The sequence below is a fragment of the Spea bombifrons genome, chromosome 5 (assembly GCF_027358695.1).
Source record: "Spea bombifrons isolate aSpeBom1 chromosome 5, aSpeBom1.2.pri, whole genome shotgun sequence".
Classification (NCBI taxonomy): domain Eukaryota; kingdom Metazoa; phylum Chordata; class Amphibia; order Anura; family Pelobatidae; genus Spea; species Spea bombifrons.
In genome coordinates this window covers 68,234,957-68,259,182 of record NC_071091.1, presented here as the reverse complement: position 1 = coordinate 68,259,182, position 24,226 = coordinate 68,234,957, and the positions used below count along the sequence as shown (strand labels likewise).

Here is a 24,226-nt window from a genome sequence, read left to right as displayed (position 1 = left end):
AGAAACATTTTCAGGACCCCTGGAACTCCCAATCAATATATAAGAGATAGGTATATATTATATATCTCTCTATCAAGCCAAGCCCACTTAGTGTTATATTGTTTTCGGTGTCAATTAGTGTACCGTATTTGCTCGAATATAAGACGAGGTTATTTTCAGAGCAAATGACTGAGACGACGAAGATCCAGATCCCCCGCAGCTGCAGGGGACCTGGATCCTCCTGTCCCCTTCCCTCCCGCCCCACTTACTGGTACTTCTGAGTCCCCAGTGTGCCTAAATTAATAATCAGATTTGGGGGGGGTCGTCTTTTGGACACACAAATCCACACAATAGCAGTCTGAACTGAGGAACAGACCGCAACGAAAGTCTAAGCAACATCAATACCTAACTTATGCATAAATCCCACAATTCTGCTTCAAAAATATTCAGCCATTGGGCTAGTTTAAAAAGGTAGTAGGGGCTACTAAAAGCTGTAGGGGAAAAATGCACAAACCTTCTCTTTTGCCCAAAGCGATAGAGACAGACTTCAGCAACAGATATAAAGATAAAGGTTTTAAGTTTTTTATTTTTGGTCTGAACATTGCGAAGCTTTGTCCCACTTTGAATTTTGTATTATTTCAGGAATGTGCCTGAAACTGCCTTCAAACCCCAGCTCATACGCATCTTTCATGCTTTGGAGGGCAGCACGTTGCAGGCTAGGAATCTGAGGACGACAGGGGAAGACCAGATACCGTGTTCTTTTCAGAAAGCTAGCAAAAACTGCAAAACATTAACATAGATCATATCAAAGTAAATATCCCTACGGTTGACCTAAATGGCAATTGTTTTTGAATTGTATAAGTCAGCCACTGAGTTATAAAATGCATCAATCAATATCCCTCAAATCTATGTCATAATATGTTTTATTTTATTTATGCAAGTCATGTCTACGGTCCTGAAATATTCAGGCAACACAAATAATTTATATTATAAGCAAAGCCCATAAAGACATGGTTGGCCTGGTGTGGAAGAACTTGACTGGCCTGCAGAGCCCTGACTTCAACCCCATCGAACACCTTTGGGATGAACTGGAACGGAGATTGTGAGCCAGACCTTCTTGTCCAACATTTGACCTCACAAATGCTCTGCTGGATGAATGGGCAAAAATTCCCACAGAAACACTCCAAAATCTTGCGGAAAGCCTTCCCAAAACAAAAGGCGAGACCAACTACATATTAATGTCTATGTACTTAGAATGCAATGTCATCAAACTCCCTGCTGGTAAAATAGTCAGGTGTCCATATAGTGTGTATAGATATATAAAAATGTAGAATATAATTCCTGTTACTTGGTAGCCAGGTGTATGGTATTCTGCAAATTTCTGTGGCAGCTCTGTCTATTGTGATAAGATAAAAGATGTAGCCTGGCCCTGTGTTCTAAGCTATTGTATCAGCACTAATGTACATCTCATTGCTTCTACTCTTCCAAAACCTCAACAGCTGGACACAATTTCCACAACATCAGCGAGCGCAGGAGAGTCTGGCACTTCATGTAAGCACTTGTAAACAACACAATAGCTCATATGTCTTGAAAGCTTTAATAACTTTCCATTTTCTAATATTCAAAGTGAATGCTCCTGGGGTTATAGATAGTCTAAAAGAGGGGAGAGAAAGTTATATCATTGTAGGGCTTTTAAGGGTAGCTTTGTTAAAGGACCTGTGGGCCGCTGCTCTGCACAGATGTTAATGGAATGATTGAACCTTTTTCCTTTTTAAGGGAGAATGGAAAGAAAGAAAAGTAATATCCAACGATCGAAGGCAAGGACACGTTGCAATGGTCTATTAGCAGGTTCAAGGTAACAGGCCTTCTGAATCAAAGAATGAAAAAGAAGTAGTTTTATTGTTTTATTAGAAGTGGTGTAAATAAAAATTACAAAGGCAGTTATTCTCTTCTGTTGATATGAAAAGGGATAGAGCCTTGACCACAGCAGAGTTTAAATCTTTTGTATTTTTTTGTTTTGTTTGTTTGGTTTCACAAACTCGTGTTCAAGGTGAAATGCTGTCCAGGTATATCATTAGCTGCAATAGTTTGCTTCTATGGAAGCATACTGGAGGAGAGGTTGTTTGAGGCTATAACCTGTAGTAAACTTGTGTGAAGGTGGTGCCATATAAGAACTAAAACAAAGCTGTCCCACAAAAGGTACAACATTAACCAAGTGCCCTACAATGTGAAGCAAGGATAGTTATTAATGACTCAACCCTCTACTGAACTGAAAATCCTTTACTAGCTACACAAGCTCTAGATAAAATGAGCAGCCAATGGGTAATTAGCATTTAGCAATAGATCCTTGTTACATTTATCATGCTAAGTCTAATTAAGATCTTAAATGCATGTTTAACAGGAGTGAACTGTGTATAATCATACAGGAGACAATATGTAACTTAGCACTGAATTTACCTGTATGAATTTGCACATTAGCACTCTAGATGCCAACTGGCTGCCCTCTATAATTTAGCTATTACAATAGTTGAGTAAAAGGCAACATGCGCTGCACTAACGTTCTTCAAACCAGTTTAAGAGTTAAATGGGAACAAGTGAAAAAAAACAACACAATTACAAAAACACAAAACCAAAGTGCTCTCTAGAATTTATGCAGAAATTGCATTTTGGTTTCTCACAGGAGAAAGCATTATAGTTCAATTACTCTGATAGATGAAAAAAGAAATGAAAGGATACCAGGTACCGAATAACTAATCCGATTAATTGGTGTGTTTTTTTGGAGGCCCAGCGGATTAACCTCACCACAGAGCCGTCAACAGGAACCAGCAAGAAGCATGGGAAACGTTCGCACCTTTGGCTCGCTGACCTCATTCAAGCTCTTTGGGAAGCTTTTGGAGGCATTTCATATTCTCCCAAGCTATAATAGAGTACTTAATTCTCAATAAATAATGTTCAACAGTACATTGTTTTGTGTACATTAATACTTCAACAAAACCAGATTCAAGGCTTGGGACTGTTATACCCTACCCTCCATCACCTCGCACTGGGTGTCTTAAAGTATTCTTACACTTCTCAGATTGCCTTTATCCCCATTCCGATCATGCACCCGCAATGCATTGAACATAGTTGCATGATTTTGGCAGATGGCATTTTACTAGCATAAGTACATTTTGTCAAGACTGCTAAATAACTGGTTGAATCTGCACTACAGACATTCTCTCAGAAACTAAAAGGTTTATTCTTAAAAGAATAAACAGTAGAATTCTGGTTTGAGCTCTCACTTAACTATTAATAACGTAGGTCCAGCAATAGCAAGTTTCTCCAGTATGAAGGGCTGAGTTGGCCCTGTGTAATGTATAATTCAATCAGTGAGAAGAAATCTCATTGATCTCACTACACATTATACACGGGAAACCAACAGAAGTTCTTCTTGCAACAGAAGCTTATTGATTTGGACCTTTATAACGTATAAGGAAGTAAAGAAACTACAATTCTTCTAAAACTCTCCCTTCAGTGACTAAATCAGAAATGTTCACAAACCACGTAGATATTTAGTGGTTCCCATACCTATTCTAAAGTACCAATAACCAGTCAGATGCAAGGTGCTTGGCTTTCATGTACGTAAAGGATCAAATCAACACACTGAAGAAGAAAAAACTTGCTCAAGCGCAGTTGGGTTTTGCGGCAGGACAATGATCTGAAGCACACAAGCAGGTCCATGAATGGCTCGAAATAAACAAAATCAATGTTTTGGAGTGCCCTAGTCCGATTGAGATGATGTGATGTGACATGACTGACTGTTTGAAAAACTTTCAATGTGGCCGAATTAAAACAATTCTGTTAAGGAGATGAAATTCCTCCACAGCGAAATAAAAGAATCCTTGCAGTTATCGTAAATATTTGATTGCAGTTGTTGCTGCCAAGGGTGGCAGAACCAGTTATTAGGTTTATGGGGGCAATTTCATTTCCACAAGGGTGGTTGGTTTTTATTAACTCTTTATCTTCAGTAAAAGAAATGATCAATTTTGTGAAACATGTGAATGTGACAAATAAGCAATAATCGAAGATATCGGAAAGAGGACAAATACTTTTCAACAGCACAGCCCAATGAAGGCTTACCTGAAAGGTTGTTGATCTAATGTGCGTCCTTCTGCTACAAACTAAAACTATAACTGCCAGGCAAAATACCATGTGTAAGACAAAATCCCTTACTAGGTATACTCGGAGAGCAGTCAATATTGAAATAACCAGGCTATTTTGTGCGATCTTTGCACATCTTTGCTCATAAGATTTCCCTCTTGGGCTGGCTGAGCTCCTAAAAGAAGTGATCATAGAGAGGTGAGAGAGGTGTAATGCTCTATGGAGACCGGCAAAGCGTTCCTCTGTATCCTCTATGATGCTTTCTGTCAGTAAAAGCAATTTCCCAACCTCTCTGCAGAAAAGGTTTCTGTTTTGTGAGCAATTGCAGCAAGAGCTGTGAGAAAATTTAAATGCAAATAAAACATTTCAGAATAATGGAAAGCCAACCGAATCAAGTGTAGGTGTATGTGTATATATATGTTTAGGAACAAATTCATTTAGTGATTAGTAACTACTTTTTGGACTCAAGGACAGTTTTGGGATATGTGTAAATAAAATAAAAGTGTGGACTGAAAAGGTGAACAAAAAGTGCAGACATGTAAACTTAAAATCAAAATAACTTCCTAATCCTCTCCAAGGAGTATTCTGGATTTTGCCCAAAAAACAGAACTGATTTATTACTTTATTGATATGAAACTGGTAGTGTAAAAAAAAAAAAAATAAAAAAAAGCAAAATGGACGAATCCATAAATCTCATTTGGCTGCTTTCCAAATAGAAAACAAAATATTGCAATTTTGCAGAAAAGACAAAGGGGTCAGAACAGATCAAAGATTATTTTAAATTAAAGCCAACTTGTTTCTCTATGGAGCATTTCCCTGTATTTAAACAGTCGGTAATCCTTTCCACGACGGCTGAAAGCTATTGTAGAAACTGTATTATATCTGTATTATGGCAGGGCTGATAATAGTCTCCCAAACCAATTGGCAGCCATGAGCTGTTAACATAGGATCCGGCGACTGTGCAGCCAGATAAAAATGTTTTTAAAAATGAAAAATTAAGTGTGCCGATGAGCTTTTATTGCCTAGAATTACCATCACGCTAAGACAGAATGATAATGAGGGTCCGAGCCCTAAAAAGTAAATACTTTGCATATAGCAGATAAACTATGTCTTTGAAGCTCTTCAGCAGGGGAGGTTGATTACGAAAAGAAAGAACAAAAAAAAAAAAAAAAAAAACACACGAACGTGAAAAAGTATCTGCCATCGTAATAGTCATTGACAGCTACGTATCCAACTTAACAAGGCCACCATTACATATTTGCATACACCATTATAAAGAAGCGAAAGCTGAAGTGAATACAGGACAATATATGAGAACTCAATTTGCACCACAAGCCTACTTAGTTCTCATTTAAAACCGTAAACCTAGTCATTCTGGAGCTCCTGCGATATATTAAAGGAAATCATATACGTGTGAATGAAAAGGTTATAACTTACTTGATGGAGTTTCTGAAGTGGTCCTCTGCTGGGCTTTTCACAGTACAACTGTTCAGTAGCCACAAATCCGCCTGCTCTGGGTTCTCTGGAGAAAAGAAAAAAAGGCTTTGAGATAAACATAGGACATAGGATATCTATATAAACTGACTTTATGAATCAAGACCAAAACAATAAGGTCTGAATTCCCTTACTCTTAAGCCATACAGTACAATATGTTTAGCTTTTACACGCACGGGACACTCGGGAGGGCATACAGACATGGAAGGGGTACTTTTGCATTACATACATGTTAAATTCATAAATGGTATTAAAATGGTTTAAAAATCATGAAATGGGCTTCTACAGTAATGGGCAAAGTTCAGCAAAAGCCAGGCAATGTCCGGTTACTGAAACGGTCAGACACTATGAATGCAGGAAAAAAGGAAGAGATGTGGCATTCCCTGTGAGGAGGGAGTGCCATGACTTTAGGATGCTGCCAATGTACAGAGAGTGGCGCAATGTCAAGTTGTTATGAAATCCATGCCTTACTCTAGACACATAATTCAATGGTATGCAAAGACCGTATCACATCAGGTTCATTCAGCTCTTTGTGATCTCACATAACATTATATACTGTTCCCTATCTCAATTAACACAGCAGCAGAATAAGAATTAAAAGGCAGAGCAAGAATTAAAGTAATGAGGTATCAGTGTTATCCATTTGGACCTTAGTACCGTTCCTTCCAACATGTTATAACTGGTGAAGAGTTCCCTATCATTTCTGAATCGAATGTAAATAACATGGCAACACTGGCATTGTTCAGACTAATTGGTAGGTTGGCAGTAACTGAAGTGCCATGTACTGTTTTGCAACAGACCGGTGAGAACACAAATGTTCCTTGGGAAGGCATACTGGATAGGTTCAATGGTTCTTATTTGCTGTTGAGTTCTACGCTGTGTTGAACGTTCCCACTTGGGGACATCCTGTGAAAACCTAGATTAAAGCACATAATGATGAAAAGCAGTGAGAATTACCGTAGGTGCTGTGAATGCAGAACTCCTGGCCAGGTTCATTAACGGAACCTCAGAGATGGTTGGACAACAGTACAAACAAAGCTTACTACATGCCAAGGCGCATGCTTTGCTTTGGAAGTATTAGCATGGTAGGGTTCATTGCTATTGCAAGATTACATTAGAGGCACGTGAACAGAGCTTGGGAGCAGATAAGCTATGCACAGCTTGGACTAAAGAGTGGAGAATACAAAAAAGGGACTTAAATTAAAGGAGAAGAGTTTATTTCAAATCATTAGAAATTTTAGAATAAGATGCCATAATCAAAAACTAGAGTGTCAGGGTTTAGATGTGTTGGGTATTGGTTGTGTCTAAATATACCTTTGCGGCTAAAGATCAGACAAAACCACATCTTATGTTTTTCTTATACAAAAAAAGACACATACATGCAGAACCAATCAATGACAGATGACGATGGAGCTTGGGTGCTGTAGGCCCTAGGTTCTTCAGGAGAACGAACAGAGGCAGGGTAGATGCGCCCTTGCCCTTCTAACCAAGAGTCTTAATATCCTTTTAAAAGCTCAGTTAGAGGACTTAGAGCGAAGCAATAACTTCGGCAGTCCCTACAAGAATTGATCTACCGATCTCATGTACCCACTACATCATAAATTAATTCCAGCCAGACCATCTAGTAGTTTTGTCATGTGATTAAAACACGGCACTCACGTTTCACTAATACCTTATGTGAAATATATATTTAAGCGGCAGATGTAGAAAAATAAAACAAAGAAAGATTTCCTACAAGATATAATGTAAGGAAGTTTTACCCGGAGAATGGTAGATAAATGCAACAGCCTTTCCATCAGAAGGGGTAAAGGCTAATACAGTAAGGTATATTCTATCCAGAATCTAATACAAGACCAAGAATTGATTAAAGTCAGGAAACATGGGCAGACTAGATGAGACAAAGGGCTATTTCTTATGTGCTGTTCTAATCTAAGAGTAACACGTGTGTTTTTTTTTTATACATTTGATACATGCGATATGAGAAAATAGTCAAGAACAAGCAGTAAAATCCTAATGTGGATTAAAGGGGATGTTTAGTAGTTAATCGAGAATAAGAAAAGAAAAATCTGTATTTTGCGGGCCTAGTGGTTACAAGCAATCATAAGCATAAAAAAAGCCTTTTATAGAACATGCGCCCGCATGACAGAAATACAATTAAACTATTGATGTACTAATTAAAAATAAAACAGACAATTTCCCCCAACGTGGAGCTAGAATAAAGCATGTGTCACAGACGGCCTTTATCTTGGAGATGTTTGCAGTCTGCTCCCGGCTCGGTGAAAGTATACCCACTATTCAGTTAACTGCCAATCAGGAAAAGATTAGGAGAAGCCGGCATACAAATAATATGCAAAATGGGAACTGTAAGAGTAATTTGCCCAATCAAAGACAAATTGTTGCCAATGTCTTTTTTTTTTAATCTCTACTTCTTCTTCCGTGCAGACATCGGGGCAGCAGGCTCTCCAGTTTGAAAATCCTCCTCTGCAGGATCAAATAAATGATCTTTATCTAAATAATCTATATAAGCATTCCGAGGGCTGAACCAGCTGGACCCTTTCCAAACCAGCTCAGGCAAGCCTGTTCTCCTGAAATAACCTAACTTTGACGCTGACTTGGGAATAGCGATTATTCTATATATCCACTTCTGAGCCACGAAAGCCCAGGTTTTATGGAAAGCCTCCGGACAGGGTTTAACACAATGGCATATCAATACTACATTCTCAGCAGCCCCTTTAAACATGTAGTCACAGGCAAATGCAGCAAGTCAGTGCCATTAAAAGCTGTAGTCCCTAGGTAACAAAATACACATTAAGCTGGCTAAATTGTTTTTTGTTTGGCTTCCACATGGTCCACGTCTTACAAAGCTAACTCTATAACCCTTGGGCTTTGATGTGTTTAAAAGGCACAGCCATGCCATCTTAAATACATTAAATAAATTGGCTTTGCCCTGATGAATTGAAACTTGAACTCATCCATTATATGGTCACCAATGTGCAATGGTGCAAACTCAGATGGCAGACTAGAACCGCTAATGAAGTAAAAGGGGGATAAGGCTGTTTGCCCTGCTGAAACACTGGGCCAGTGGAGGAAGAAGACTTTGGTACCCGCTTATAAGTGGGCATGACTGTCGCTGTAAGGTATACATACACTGTCAGGAGGCAGCCATATTACAGTGAACGGGGTTACATGCGTTCCACAGCAGAGTCAAGAAGTTAATAGGTGGTTTCTGTGAAAACACAGAAATACTTTACAGTATATATCACACGTTTATATAAAACATCTCCCTCAAGGTAAAACTGTTATATGATAGTTTGGCTCCCCTAATTCAATGTAGTCATGTTCATCGGCTGCCAACTTGGCAGAAGTACTCTGAGATTGGTGAAACAAACACCGGCTCTCAGGTCTGAAAATAGCACAAATACTCAGCACAACTGTCTGAAGCCTGAAAGCCGCTTGTCAGAATATGGAGCCAAAGTCTTGCTTTAATCATTAGAGAGGCATACGGTCATCTTAATCTTTCCCCGAATCCTCAGCTTGTAAAAGGGGGACTTTAGTTCACCGTCACACTAATGAAGCACATGGGTACCCCACATCAGCCTGCATGGGCTGTCAGTGTCCATTTTAAATGAAATGTTCTATTCCCACATTTACAAGTATATTTATTAAACATTTTTAGGTAAGAAAGGTCTAGAGTAATAGCAGATCGTTCAGTGGTTACAAAAAAATAGAGGCAATATAAAAAGCACCACGGCAACTGGTACATACTTCTAGGTACAAATACCAGACTCTACGGTAAAAGCTATTCCATACTTCAAGTGTACCCTCTTTAGAACATTATTATGTTATACAGCCTTAACACACAATAACACAACAGATACAGGTCTGTTTATATATCACATTACACAAGTAATAAGTTATTTTTAAAAACTCATAAATGGAAATCAGCGTCACAAGTCTTGGTAAGACCTGTCCCACAAACCACACCTAAAACAAAAAGGTCCTCCTTTGGTTATTTGAAATGTTAGGAAGTATGTCATTATTATGACCGCATTACAGGACAGTGGCATGATGCAATGCCACAGATAAGATCACAGCGCTATGCCATGTCACGCTTAATTAGAAAAGCATGAAAGCATCAAATAGTTACCAAAAATTACCAAATTATATTCAGAGAGTAGGCTAACTGCAGTTCTCCTTCCCTTGGGGGCGAGGCTCTGTGGATGAGCACAGCGGTGAGACCAGGTCCCTACAGCCTTTAGGGGGAGTGAAAGGAACATGAACAAGTGCTGCTCCCCTGCTTGAGACAATACTGGAGAGCTCCGTGCTATACTATTTATTTTTAAGTTTTAGACAGTCAGCCTGGGTTGTTTACAGTGTCCCTTTTTAAGAAAACATTCTATGTTGACCACCTATTTAACACAGAACAGGATTTTATTTAGTTGGGACCAAGGAGTATAGTTTTCCGCTGGTTGTCTAAGCTTCAGGTCCAATAATGATACGAATGGATATACATTTATGAAAATATTGGAGGGGTTGCTCTTAGATTTTGCTTGTGTATGTGTGTATGTGATGGCCAATGGTTTAAAACAAGTACAGCTTTCACTTCACTCTTAGCACCTAAACTGGTTTAATTTATTATATCCAATACATCCAGAAATTAACAGAATATTAAGGGTAAAGGCGAATCATTGCAAATATTTTGCCAATATTAAAGGCGCTGTTCCATCTGCATTAAGATATAAGCTAAATACAACGTGATACTTCTTTAAAAGGACAAAAGTCCTCAATTATATTTGAATAGTTTAAAATTTTGCCTTGGTCACAAATTTTCAGGGAATGCTTATTTGTCTAGCAGCACAAGGGAAAGCATTGATAGGGTGTTGCCAATTAAAACAAACTTTTAGAGGAAATAAAACTGCATCTCCTAAGGTTTACCTGGTTGTTTGAACAGTATCTATAATCCATAGTAAGGGGTATGAAGATGCGATCTCACCCAACTAGTGACTGCAAAGACTGCATGGACCCTCCCTGGAGAAATTCACATGCGATGAGACAGCTCAGTCTTTAAATCACATTAGACTAGTAATAAACAGTGCGATATTTCTCAAAAGAGCTTAAGAATAAACTATTCTTTGATTTCATAAAACTACGCCAAAATACTGCTATAATCAGTGGTGTTGTAACAAATAGGATACTGCAGCTTGGCACGGTAGAGAGGTTCGGTTAGACGAAAGTCCTCTAGTGATCTGAAATAATGTTTACCAGCTGATGGCTTGAAATACTCCAGTGTTTCTTCCATTACAACCCAGACAGAGCACAATCCAAGTCCAACTTTTTTTTTTATTTTTACATTTCTTTAAACACCAGCACTGAAAGCTCTATATTACTGTCCAGTATTCAGTGCTGTAAATCAAGTGGGAAAGCCCAATACAGTCACAGCCCTATGAACTGACTGGCCAACTGTACTCAAACAACCCCAGCCATTATCAACAAGATGATGAACGGGGGGGGGGGCTCATCGTGGTACAGAACAAAACACGTGTCAAAGGAAACTGATTATTTAATAACCTCGTTTACCTTCTTTTCATATAATTTCTCTAGTACATTGCAAGCTTTGGCTCCCCCCATAGCTATATTTTTTCTGTACATGTTAAAGAGAGATTTCAAGTACCCATTATATCAAAGCCAGCTGCTCAGAGTATCAGCCAGCTAAAGTGGTCATATCCAAAATAAAATATTTGTTACATTGTGTCCTTACGTGCTCCTACATGGAAGGTTGAAGGTTTATTTTCTCTAATTTGAATACTACCCAAGTGACAACTGTAGTCGTAAAAGGGCCAGCCAGTGCCCAAAATTAAGATTAACTGTTAACTCTTAAAGTATATAGATTTATCCAAACTGTACTGGTCCCATACCACAAGAGATAAACTGGATATGCAGACATGACCTCTCTCTCTCTCCTATCTCTCTCACTGTAGGCACAAAAAGGCATAGGTAGCGATATTACAGTTAGTAGAAACTAGGTCATAAATGATCTCAATGAAATAGAATTGCCCTCACCCAGTCAAAAAAAAAATGCACACATCTATACTTCTGTACTTTATTCATCTACAGATGAAGATACAAAACAGCATACACATTTCACTTGGAATTTGAGGGTGCATATTTGCCATATAACCCCAGCTCAAACCTGATTTATTATAACATAGGATATAGCACATCATTGTTTGGCTCACGTGAATTTCAACTCCTCAACAGGACTTGAATAGCGTTAAGATATACTAAACAGAGCTACAGGGTTAATAAAATGAAAGACATTGGAGGGGGCCTCAAACATCAAAGACACTGAAAATCAATGGCTCCTAACCCACCTCTTCAATAAAGATCAGATACAAAGTCCCTAAAACGTAGGCACATCTGTTAGGATGGCACCCTGCACACACCTGAGTGCGCGAGCAGACGTACGGCTTTTAGATCAGTCTACTCTATAAGCCGCTACAGGAACTAAAGTGGGTGTGCAGGGAGATTACACACTTTCCACATCAACTTCAGACACACCAGCTGCTCGACACACACCCACACTCCTTTGTCAGTTTCTGCTGAAGCTATATGCAAACTTAGTGTCCTTTTTGAGAGAGCAATCCACATGCAAAACCAGAATTACACAAAATAATCTTTATATAAAAACACAAAGCGGGCGAGTTCCTGCATATTTTCTTATAATGCAAAGGGAACTTTTCAGATAGGCGTTTAGAAATCCAAAGAAATAAGAGGGAGTAGTAATATCCTGCTTTTAACAGCATACTTTTATACATAGTTGCATATACAGGATGGTAAAATATACAAGATGGCTTAGGAGTAACCCAAGTTTAACTCAAGCTCTACGAGGAGCATCATGCATCCTCTCGTGGGTCACGCAACGTCACTGGAGCCCTCCGTACAATGATCTTCGTGCGACAAACGCAGCGCAACTTGTTCCTTGGCCTAAAGCACTCTCCATTTCACCTCATCGCATACTCTGGGGTTTATTCACTAAAGGGAGAGTTGTGCGTTTGCAACTAATTTGTGTTTTAACGCGTTATTAACAGAAGAAATCCCCAGCGAGTTTCTGTTCCAGAAACACCCCCACTTAAGGGGAAATGGGAGAGGAGTATGGCGTGCCAAGAACCGCGAATGCTCCAGGAAAAACTCCTTGCACATTGGATAATGCAATATGCAGGGCCAGCTTAGCCCTTCTTGCTAGTGTTGCCCCTTTCATAATGCACAGCGCAATAGGGGAGCTGAATGAACCCACTGAGTTCGACCTTTAGCAGGAGTAAATTACCATATTTGCCCGAATATAGGGGTAATAATATAGAATATTCGGGGTTTAGCGCAGGAATGCGCAATTCGTATCGCCCGACGCCCGGGCAGGCAGCAGGGTTAGGATACAGATGTCCCCCGCTGGCCCCACTAGACACCAGGGAGACTGCATTGGTAAGTCTAGGGGAGGCATACCTAGGGAGCAGTGGCAGCATATCTCAGGGGGGGCGCAGAGTGGCAGCTTATCTGGGGGAGCAGAGAGGCATATCTATAAGGTGCATTAAAATGGCTATTGGTGTTCTGTTTGTATGTAACATCTTGAATAACTGCATAATAGATACCATTTTTGGTATTAAATACAGTGTGTTAGTTAGAATACTGTTTTACTATTCCACTAATGTGTATTTTTTCTAAAAATCTAAATTTTTCTTTTCTAAAAACAAAAAACCTTTTTAGGTTTTAGGGTTCTTTTAGGGTTTTAGGGTTCGGCCTATAATCGGGTTCAGCCTATAATCGAGCCAACACTGTATTTGTTTTTTATAAAAATGGATGTAAATGTACTGGTCAGAGAAGATTGGCTCTTTAGTCTACAGAAAAAAAAAAAAAAAATTTAAAAATGTTTAATATTTTGTAAAATTGATTATTTTTTTGACAGGTAAGATTTATAGGCTGTAGTGGTGGAGTTAATTCACTAGTCTTCCAACATTGTTCCAGTGGATTAATCATTTGGCACATGACACCGCTAGTCATTGTAGATTAAAGCCTCCAGGCCTTAGATGGACTGCAGTTACCTGGTTGGTGCCATTTAACAAGCCGTAGATAATGGAATGTAAAGTGAAACTCAAATGTTGACTATTACTAATAATTTTTTTCCAATTCCAACACCCACACAAGGAGATATAATGTTAAGAATACCACAGTGACTGCTCATTAAACAGATACTTACAATACACATTCAATATAATGTTTTTGGTTTTTGCTCGCTTGCTTTTATCATTCTCGCAGTCACATGAACTAACGAAGTTTTTTGGAAGGATAGGGAATTAAAAAGCAGTATAAAAGCAGCCATCAAAAAGAATATATACACATAAAACGTCAACATATCACAGGCACCAACTGTTTAGCCATGCATTCCAGCATGCGAAAGGTATTACGAGGCCAACTCATTTGGGAACATGACAGCTCTGACCTCACCCCTCTCAGAAATATGAGCAGATAAGACTTTTGGATAGCTGGACTATTAACAGAGAAGAACTGCTAACCTGTGTCCCTCTAACAGCACATATTTCACATTTGCAAAGAGAATTTGACTTACTGTAAACACAAAACAGTAGCTAGCCACATGTAAGGCAGTCTAAAACTCTAGATGTCTTGCTGCGGTGCACTAGCAGGCGTATGGCGTGCGGATATGCCTCAAGGGTTTCTGCACTAAATCATAGGTCTGAAGGTGATTTGCAGTAAGATATATATATCCATTTGTCCAAAAGAAGTCTTTAGAAGTCCTTGGTTGCAGCTGGACAAGCATTATGAAGAGCCAATCCTGAACCTTTTCTACTTAACAAGAGCTGACCCTGTATATTGCATAGTTAAGTATGAGATTATATCTGCAAACTTAGTGAAGTTGTCCCATCATACTCAATAGTGAAGTCAGACTGCCTGGTTTGCAAACGCCAAGTTCAGTGAATTCCCATGAGAATGTAAAAAGGGAACATAATAGGCCGCGGTTCTTTTAATCATTTGATTTGGATGCTTAGGTTTGGTCTCTTAAGTCTGATGAACAGTGTTTCTTGGTTGTCTGTTCAAATGCATAGATTACAACAGAACAAAATAGGAAAAAAACCAAGGAGGTTGAGGGATGTGTTTATTTATCGAATATGATATTGCTCAACATTTTTGTACATCAGACAAAGTGAAAGCTTGGAAAGCATTTCAAATGTTAGAGAATATAGAGTTCCAATATAGCCCAGACTTTTTAAATTGTGTTTCCATTCAATAAATAGACTATAGATTTTGTTGCCATTTGCACAGCCTACATACCAGGTAAACAAAGCCATCTATATACACATATGCCATTTCATTGACACACATCATAAAGATAACCCCTGAACCATGCTTTAACATAACACGCCGTCTTCAAGCTCCTTACAGGATACCTGATCCTATTGGTGACAGCTAGCGGTTCTTAGATTTGTCCAACCCTGTAACGTATACAACGTCCAAACGGTACTAGACACAAACCCAGATTACAGCAGGGGATCCCAAACTCAAGACAGACAAAAACCACACTCACTGAACAGTATGTTGTGGTCAAATTGTTATAACATCAAAAATCCATTTGCTACATATACATACACACATATATATATATATATACACATACATTATATACACATACATTATATATATATATATATATATATATATATATATATATATATATATACACACACACACACACACACACACACACACACACACAGTTTTAAGTTAAAAGAAAAACACAACACATTGATGGGACGTCATCCTTTCTAAAGTGAACTACGACAGAGGTAACCAGCAGTCATTCTTTGATTAACTGGCGTTCTTTTGCAAAACTATTTTTCCATAATGCATACATGAGACCTCAGAATAACGATCACAACATCACGCAGGCAGGGTTGAAAGCAGAACGGAGGTACAAGAACATTTTATCTACTTGCTGCAAACACACGGCCAAACATAACAATGACCATTTATCTTTGGTTTGAAAACATAACATACAGTCAGAGATAGCTTTTTCTTGAGCAGATATGTGGTCAATTATTGGTTGCACAATGAGAGAAAGTTACTGCGGTTGCACAAGATAGCATGTTTTCAATCTCTCAACACTCCATGCAGGCTAACCATTTTTAATCAGTACGACAACATGTGAATATGGGAGGTCAGGCTGACCTTGCCTCTACCAAATGATAGTTCTTTCCAATATATATATATATTTAAGAAGCAGAAAAAAAAAAAAGCTTCTTCCTGAATGACAAAAAAAAAAAAAAATACAAAGATGTCTCTCAAAGCTATTTTTAATCCTCATAGTGCCTGAGGTTTCATAGTTATTGATCACGTGTATAGATTTCGGTTACAAATATTAGTATTTCTGGTCAGTCTCTGCTTTGGGCAAAAGTTGGGAATAATTTCAGGAGGAGGAGGACACAGGTGTAAAAAGAAATGATTTTGCTTAGCATGCAGCCAAGGCTTCATGTTTGGGCAGTGGGAGGATTCAGAAGTTTTATTATTTAGCCTTAGATGCCTCATTAAAAATCCCAAGTAAGACACCCGAGAAGAAGCGTGTCCTTGAAGTAGCCTGAAAACATCCTAACCGATTAAGAAGGGAAAAAGAAAAAAAAGAGTAGATGTTGCAAAAAGCTATGACTCACTATTGCAAACTGAAACACTTGGTTTAATAATAAAAGGAAAACACGTTTGACAAGAAACTGAATTTCTTCAAAAGGTACTGCTATTCGTATTTGGATGCAAATGAAGAAATGCCATCAAATGGAGACCACTGACCCACGCAACAGTGTAAATGTTCTACAACACAGAATAATCACATGTTTCACATAATCGTTAGACTGAACCATCAGTATTACAAATGCACGGATGGAAAATGGATACAGCAGTATTGGCACAAGAGAAGAGAGGAGGGGGGGGAAGATAGCGAGAAAGAAGATAGAAAAATTCCATTAGGTTTCAGAGGTATTTTCTTCACAAATGGTTATACTTTTATTAAACTAAATGCATGACTAGAAACGATTGGTGTCCAAACCATTCTCCATAACCATAATATAATCATATAATAGTTTTGTCAATTGGCAAAAGATGCCAAGGCAAACATTAAACTTTGCATTGTCTTTTACGAGATTAAATTTTCAGAGGAAAGAAACATGATATGTCCATGTATGATCAACATGCTTGACACGTCAATTACATGCCAGCATTTGATTACCGTTTTACGTAAGTGGAAGAGCACCTTGACAGCTTTTTTCACATTTAAGAAAAATACTTATATATTTAAGGAATTGGATCCAGGAAAGTTAGAACACATGAACTGTAGGCTACTCATCGGTCAGTTACCATTGCCCACATGGATGGGTGAAGCGCACTATCCTAAATTGATTCAATATATGTTCTTATATTTCTGGTTGAGATAACTAGGGGGAAGGTGCAGCTGGTGTGGTGGAAGGCGTCATGGACACAACTGTTTTATCGTAATAGTAATAAATTGTTTTGACAATGTGTTGGAATGTTTGGGGTAATATGAACAGAATCAATCCCATCAAAGAGTACAACACAGCAACCAGCATATGTTATGTCAGATATGCATTGTCTGTCTGCTTTACTGCCAAAGAATGAAACCGCAAATAAATAGATGACCTTGGGGCTTCAAAGCTCTAATATGAACTATGACCTGCACACTAATCCTGAAATCTTCACTATCACTTCTAGATGTACTCTGCAGAAATACAATTTTATGAGTCTCTAAATATTAGATTCTAACATGGAATACAAAAAAGCGTTTCAAATCAATGGATATCCAGTTTAAGGCAGGAATTCCAATGTGAGCTAATTTTACTTGAAGAACTTGAATTAAAATATTCAAAAAGGATGAAAGTACTTAATGAAGATCTTCTGTTCATTTTTATTTATGCAGTGAGAAGAACCAAATACTTTGATACCTGCTTAAATGACCAATTCTTTCTGCATACCATAGCTGTATTATGTTGTACCCGGAAGCAAATAATTGATTTCAAAGGCCTAGCCTCGACTCATTTCTCAAGATACTGGATTCCCTGGAGAGATTGGATTTAAACTCTATCTTCCAGCCTTCAGAGATGTTAAAGTACACGGAATCCACCTGAGCCAGATATGTCCAAACACTTATTAAATTGGACCTTCTAGCATTTTATTGACTTTTTACAAAGCTCTCTGTATTTCACACAATTGTTGCCAAATCACTTTTTGGAAAGCAAAAGTGAGATAAGCTTATGGAAATGCATTTTAAAGGCCTTGTAAAGAACCTGAAAAAAAAAAAAATTATGCTAAAAAGTAAACACAGCTTTACTATAGTTTTACTTGTATTTATCAGACATGGAGTATAGTTCAGAAGGCAAATGACTGACTGCATGGAGAGAGTAATACCCACTCGATTCATATATAAGAGGCACAATAGATTAGGAGTCTATCCTCCTGAGCAATTACACAGACACGAAACTTTAATTTTATGGCAAGACAGGAGGCTTCATATTTGCATCAACTTCTTTACTCAAAACCTCCAGCAGCAAAGAAATGGTTAATAACATTGAAATAAAGCACCAATCAGAAACAGTCAGAGGTCATAAGAAAGCCCACAAAGTAGACCACTCCCTCTTCTTTGCTGCTGACCTCCAGGTGAGCACCCTCTTTTATAGTGTGCTTCCCTCATTGGGGCATAAGTACACTTATTTGGTCATATTTCGTTTATCCACTATTGATAAATTGTTTTATTGACTATTGATTTGTCTATTTATTTTGTTGGTTTTGCCTGTGTTTCTTTTTTCTTATTTGCGCGATTTAGTTTTTCGCGCCTTTTTTTCCATGTGCCGTTTTTTTATTAGTTGGGTTTTTTTGCTTTCCGTTACCGTTTTTTATTTAAATAGGTGTCTGTTTACCGTTACTTGTTCCCTACCATACCTTTTAACGGTTTCCTTCTCCTTCCCGCGAGCTTCGTGCTCCGTGTCAAAGCGCGGTTGTCCTCTGCGGGCTCTTCTGTGTATCCGCGGCGTTTTCCCCCTTAGCCGCGGTTAATTACCTCTCGGGACGGCTCAGTTTTCTTTTAGAAAACTTTATTGCCGTCCGGTCCCGTGTACAGCCGGTTCGGCTGCCTCCTCTCTGAGTCTGTGTGCTGCTACGCAGATACGGAGGATTTTCGCCCCCCCGCGTGTGTCCTCCTGCGGCTTGTCTCCCTTCGCGGCCCGCGTAACTAAGCGGCGCGGAGCCTTTTTTCTCGTTTTATGCTGTTCCTTTCAGGTTTTTTTTAGGCAATGACTTCCACATATGTTTCTTTTTTTCCCCTTTCACATTGGCCATGTCGTCTAAACACGAATTTCATCCCGATTTCATGAATTATTAAATAAATTAATAAATATTAAAAAAAAAAAAAAAAAATACATCTCTATATTCTATGTATGCTGTACATACCGATTGAGCCTTTGAGCCTATTGTGACTGTCACTCCTGTGATTGGCGAGAGTTCCTCTCTGCCTGGCGTCTGGATACAGCGCCCCTAGGGTGACCCCCTAGAAAGTCGGGTTTGGCCTCTGGCCTATAAACCAGCCCTCTGGGTGACCCCCTTTGGTGCTTACGGGTGACCCCCGGTTCTTTATCGGATTCTGACTCTGTTCTTTTTTTCTTATGTACCACAGATTGTTTCTCAATAACGGAGTCTGCTATTTCAGCAATGTCTGAATCTGATCAGCCCTTACCCAGCGCCTTGCAGGCATGGATCAAGACAGCCATATTGGAGTCTCTCCCGGCTGCACTGGCCTCCATAGACCGCCCGGGTGGCTCAACGCTCTGGCTCTCCAAGGCCAGACATATCAGACTCTGACGAGTCACAACACTCTCCTCCTGAGGAACGTCCTCGTAAGCGCCAATGGGCCGAAGGAGACGTATCCATTAAGGGCAAGGCTCCCCTGAAAAGAGCCAGGGCTCCCGCTTTACAAGTGGCTGAACCACTTTCTTCTCGAGTGGAGAGGGATGATGACGTTGAGGATTACGAGACGCTGGACGAGTACCCCTCAGCCGCGTCTAGACCTGCATCCCCTGTTCCACAGCCGTCCTTAGTGAGGGAAACGATTGTGGAGGATCCTTCCTCTTCCGCTGCGCCAGGCACATCCACACAAATTCTGGATTCAGCGGGCCTCCCTATGTTTGACCCTCGGAACCTACGGCATCCTAGGTCTTCGGAGTGGGCCCCGGCGGCTCATATTTCACAGTTCCTTCGTTTTTGGCTACGCCGGCCCCTTGAAAAAGATGCCCGTCAAAAGTTACGTGCCGAATGTCCTCGTCCTACGCTTCCAGATAAAGTGGGTCATACCCCTGAAATCGACCCGTCCTTCGTTACATTCATGACGCGGTCTGGCAAGGACCCTCGCAAAGGTCTGGAGCAGGGTCTTCGCTCTGCCCAAGATAAGTTGCTGGACGTGGCGGGTCCTCTCACTCAGCTCCTGTCGGTGGCAGACGAGGCCTTGACGGATGGCACCCTAGCAGATCCCTTCGTCATCCGTGAATGGGCGCAACGGGCAGTTTGCCTGCTGGGCAATGCCAACGCAGCAATCTCTACTGAACGCAGGAAGGCAGCCCTGTTTAAATTAGACAGCAAGTTAGCTGAACTGGCGTCCAAGGAGTTAGGGCCTGAAGCCCAAGGCCTGCTTTTCGGGGAGAAATTCCTCAAAGAGCTCAACGTCCACGTCAACGTGTTTACCTCCCTGAACAAGGCACAGACCTCGATGCGGAAGGTCTTCAGGTCCGGGGACCGTTTTTTGGGGAGAGCTGGTCGGCAGAGGGGCCGTGCCACCAGCAGAGCGGCCTTCCAAGGCAACAGGCCCAGGTTTCAGGAGAGCTCGGCGGGACAACGCTCCCAATTCCGCTCTCCATTCTTCAGAGGCGCCGCCAGGGGTAGAGGAGTCTCCTCCAGATCACGAGGTTCTTCAGGTAAGACCCTCTTTAATGTTACCTCACATCCCTATTGCCGGTCGTTTAATGTATTTTTTCCAAGCTTGGTCGCGCCTCACTCAGGACCCTTGGGTTCTTCAGTGTGTCCAGGGTTTTCGCCTAGAATTCCATTCTCGGCCTCGACAACCCGGTCTCCCGCGTCCCATTCGCTTCTCCAAAGTTGCGCTTGCGCAAGTTCATGCCGAATTGGTCTCTCTTCGAGACAAATGCGCGATAGAGCCATCGTCAGGGGCTCCAGTCTTCGTAAGCAGTATTTTTCTCGTGAAGAAAAAGACTGGAGAGTTCCGTCCGGTCATCAATCTCCGCGCGCTCAATTCCTTTGTCGTCTATCGACATTTCAAAATGGAGGGCATCCATCTCCTAAGGGACCTGATGCAAGAGGGGGACTGGTTTTCGAGATTAGATCTAAAGGACGCTTACCTGACGGTGCCGATCCACGTAGACGACAGGAAGTTCCTTCAGTTTCGGTGGCAGGGCGCACTGTGGCAGTTCACCTGCCTTCCCTTTGGTCTGAGTTCCGCCCCATGGTGTTTCACCAAACTTCTCAAACCTGTCATGGAATTCCTGAGAGGGCACGGTATCAGGTCAATCGTCTATCTGGACGATGTTCTACTGATGGCTCGAAGCCAGTCTGCCCTGTCCCGAGATACCCTTCTCACGGTTCGCCTTTTTCAATCTTTGGGCTTCGTGATCAACGAGGCGAAGTCACAACTGACTCCGACTCAATCGATCCAATTTCTGGGGTTTACGGTGGACTCGGTAGAGGCGGTCTTACGCCTTCCACAGGCGAAGCTCTCGGCCATCAAAAGGGACATCCGGCGGTTACTCCGACGTCCGTACGTGTCTCTCCGGGATCTGGCCCGCATGATCGGTCAACTCTCGGCTTCCATCCAGGCCATATTTCCGGGACCTCTTCATTACCGGGCAATGCAGCGTTTAAAAACAGCATGCCTCCGTCGCTCAGATTCCTACGATCAGCTCATTCGTCTTACGGACGAGGTACATCTGGAGCTGAGGTGGTGGTTACACCACATGGAGGCATGGAACGGCCGGGCTATCTTTGGGCACGCCCCAGATTTTTATCTGGAATCCGACGCCAGCCACCTGGGTTGGGGTGCGGTTTGCGAAGACTCCGCCACCGGCGGTTTGTGGACGGACGAGGAACGGGGCTTCCACATCAATTGCCTAGAATTGATAGCGGGAACCTTTGCCATCCGCAGTTTCACCAAGGACGTCTCCCACTGTTCCCTGGTGCTTCGGATGGACAACGTGTCTGCCGTCCGTTATATCAATCGTCTGGGCGGTTCCAGGTCGAAGCTGCTGTCAGATCTCACCACGGAGCTGTACCAGTATTGCCTGGATCGTCATCTCTCCATCAGGGCAGAGTACATTCCGGGTCAAGACAATCTGGTCGCAGATTGGTTTTCCAGACACTGGCGGGATGCGAGCGATTGGCGTCTTCGCCACGACATTTTCCGTGCGCTGGATCTGATTCGGGGTCCGTTGATATTGGACCTGTTCGCTTCTCGTCTCAATTGCCAAGTGAAGGATTTCTTCAGTTGGTTACCAGATCCTGCGTCCCTAGCGGTGGATGCGTTTCTCCAGACGTGGCCGTCCTCAGGGGCGTATGCGTTCCCTCCGTTCTCAATGATCCTGCGGACCCTTCATCAGGTCCGCAACCATCGGATCTCTGTGCTCTTGATTGCCCCCCTTTGGCGGACTCAGCCATGGTTTCCCCTGTTGTTAGAACTATCCTGTGCCGATCCGTTATTACTCCCTCAAGTCCCGGATCTCCTGTTAGATCCGGAAGGCAATCCTCACCAGTTGGTTCTCCTAGATCAGTTGTCGCTGGTGGCCTGGACAGTTTCCGGGGATCCTGGGATACGTCGGACTTATCAGCGGCAGCTCGTGACCTCCTCTGGGACTCATGGGCCCCAGGTACTAGACGGTCTTATCTCCAGGCATGGAATGCGCGGCATTCGGGTCTTTCGTCCTCCATCTACGAGGTATTCCGTTTTCTGGGACGTGTCTTCGGTTCTTCGTTTTGTCGAATCCTGGCCTGATAATGATTCTCTGTCCCTTCGTCAAATTTCGGCTAAGCTAGCTCTCTTACTTTGTCTGATCTCCTTTCGGAGAGTTTCGGATGTTACTGCTTTTAATACAGAATCTTTCTCTTTTTCACCCGAGGGCATGGTGGCCTCTTTTTCTCGCAGGACTAAATCAAGATCTTCATCTGTGTCCTATCCCTTTTTTCCTGAACGTCCTCGCCTGTGCGTCGCCCGTTGTTGCCGTGCTTATCTTGCCGCCACGGCTGGTTTACGTTCTTCGGTCCGGGGTCCTTTGTTCATATCTTATGTTAGTCCTTTCCGACCGGTTTCAGTCCCTACGGTGGCCCGTTGGATTCGGTGGGTTCTTCAGGCTGCTGGAGTGACTGGTAATTTTGGTGCCCATTCGGTTAGGGGTGCTGCAGCTTCTGCGGCTTTAGACTGTGGTGGTTCCCTTGCAGATATCCTTTCTGCGGCGGATTGGTCCAGGGAATCGACTTTTCGTACGTTTTATTATCGGCCTCGGTCTCACGTCGCTTCCGTTTTATTGAGTTAGCTTTAAAACTGCAAATATGAAGCCTCCTGTCTTGCCATAAAATTAGGGATTATTCTAGCTTTAGTGTAGAGATAATCTAAATTTTATTAAAGACAGGAGGCGAATATTTCCCTCCCTGTTTTCTTTTTTCCCGTCCCTTATGTTTGAGGGCATGGTCTTTTATGATGTGTTATATTACATTGCATTTATTGACCTTTTTTTTTTTTTTATTTGGTATGATTTATGACTCTGTTTGGATTATTATTCCATGTACAGTTTACTTTCACGATGTTTTTCTTTCTTTTAGTTTGATCATACTGGACTGTCTTCGGGATCCAGAATGTCTTGGTCCTTTCCTGGATCCTTTATGTTTCTGGTTCTTCTACAATGTTGAGTGCTACTGTTCGGTTCATCAAAGAAGAGGAAGTGGTCTACTTTGTGGGCTTTCTTATGACCTCTGACTGTTTCTGATTGGTGCTTTATTTCAATGTTATTAACCATTTCTTTGCTGCTGGAGGTTTTGAGTAAAGAAGTTGATGCAAATATTCGCCTCCTGTCTTTAATAAAATTTAGATTATCTCTACACTAAAGCTAGAATAATCCCTAATTATTCTTCAATGTCCAACTAGAACATGATGCAACGCAGAGCTCCCGAGATTCTCAGCTTTATACTGTGGTTGGTAAGAAAATAGAGAGGACAGAATAAGGATTGTATCTAAAACCCGATGTACTACTGCCAATTTAGCCACTCAACACTATTCTGAAAAATAACTGCTGATAAAAATTCAACTTTCGATAACCTATATCTTTGTTAGCAAAAGTGGCTAGTGCAGAGGGTTAGTCAACCTGGCTTCTCTATGGTGACAGGTAAAATACAATCATCTGTGCACTCATCTCTCTGCCGTGCCAAAGAATCCTAAGCAGAACTTATTTGCCAAAGTAAAGCCAGTATGGAAATAGATCTGAGTACCAAGTGTGATTGTTAA

At 41.2% G+C, this 24,226-nt stretch overlaps 1 protein-coding gene across 1 annotated transcript in view; it reads right to left on the bottom strand.

Moving 5' to 3' along the window:
* The window catches only part of CDKAL1 (CDK5 regulatory subunit associated protein 1 like 1), a 333,479-nt gene that overhangs the window by 278,344 nt on the left and 30,909 nt on the right, over positions 1-24,226 (bottom strand). Inside the window, exon 5 of the mRNA XM_053467623.1 lies at positions 5,557-5,641. Within this exon, the coding sequence (XP_053323598.1) occupies positions 5,557-5,641 (85 nt within the window). The remainder of the gene's footprint in view (positions 1-5,556; positions 5,642-24,226) is intronic.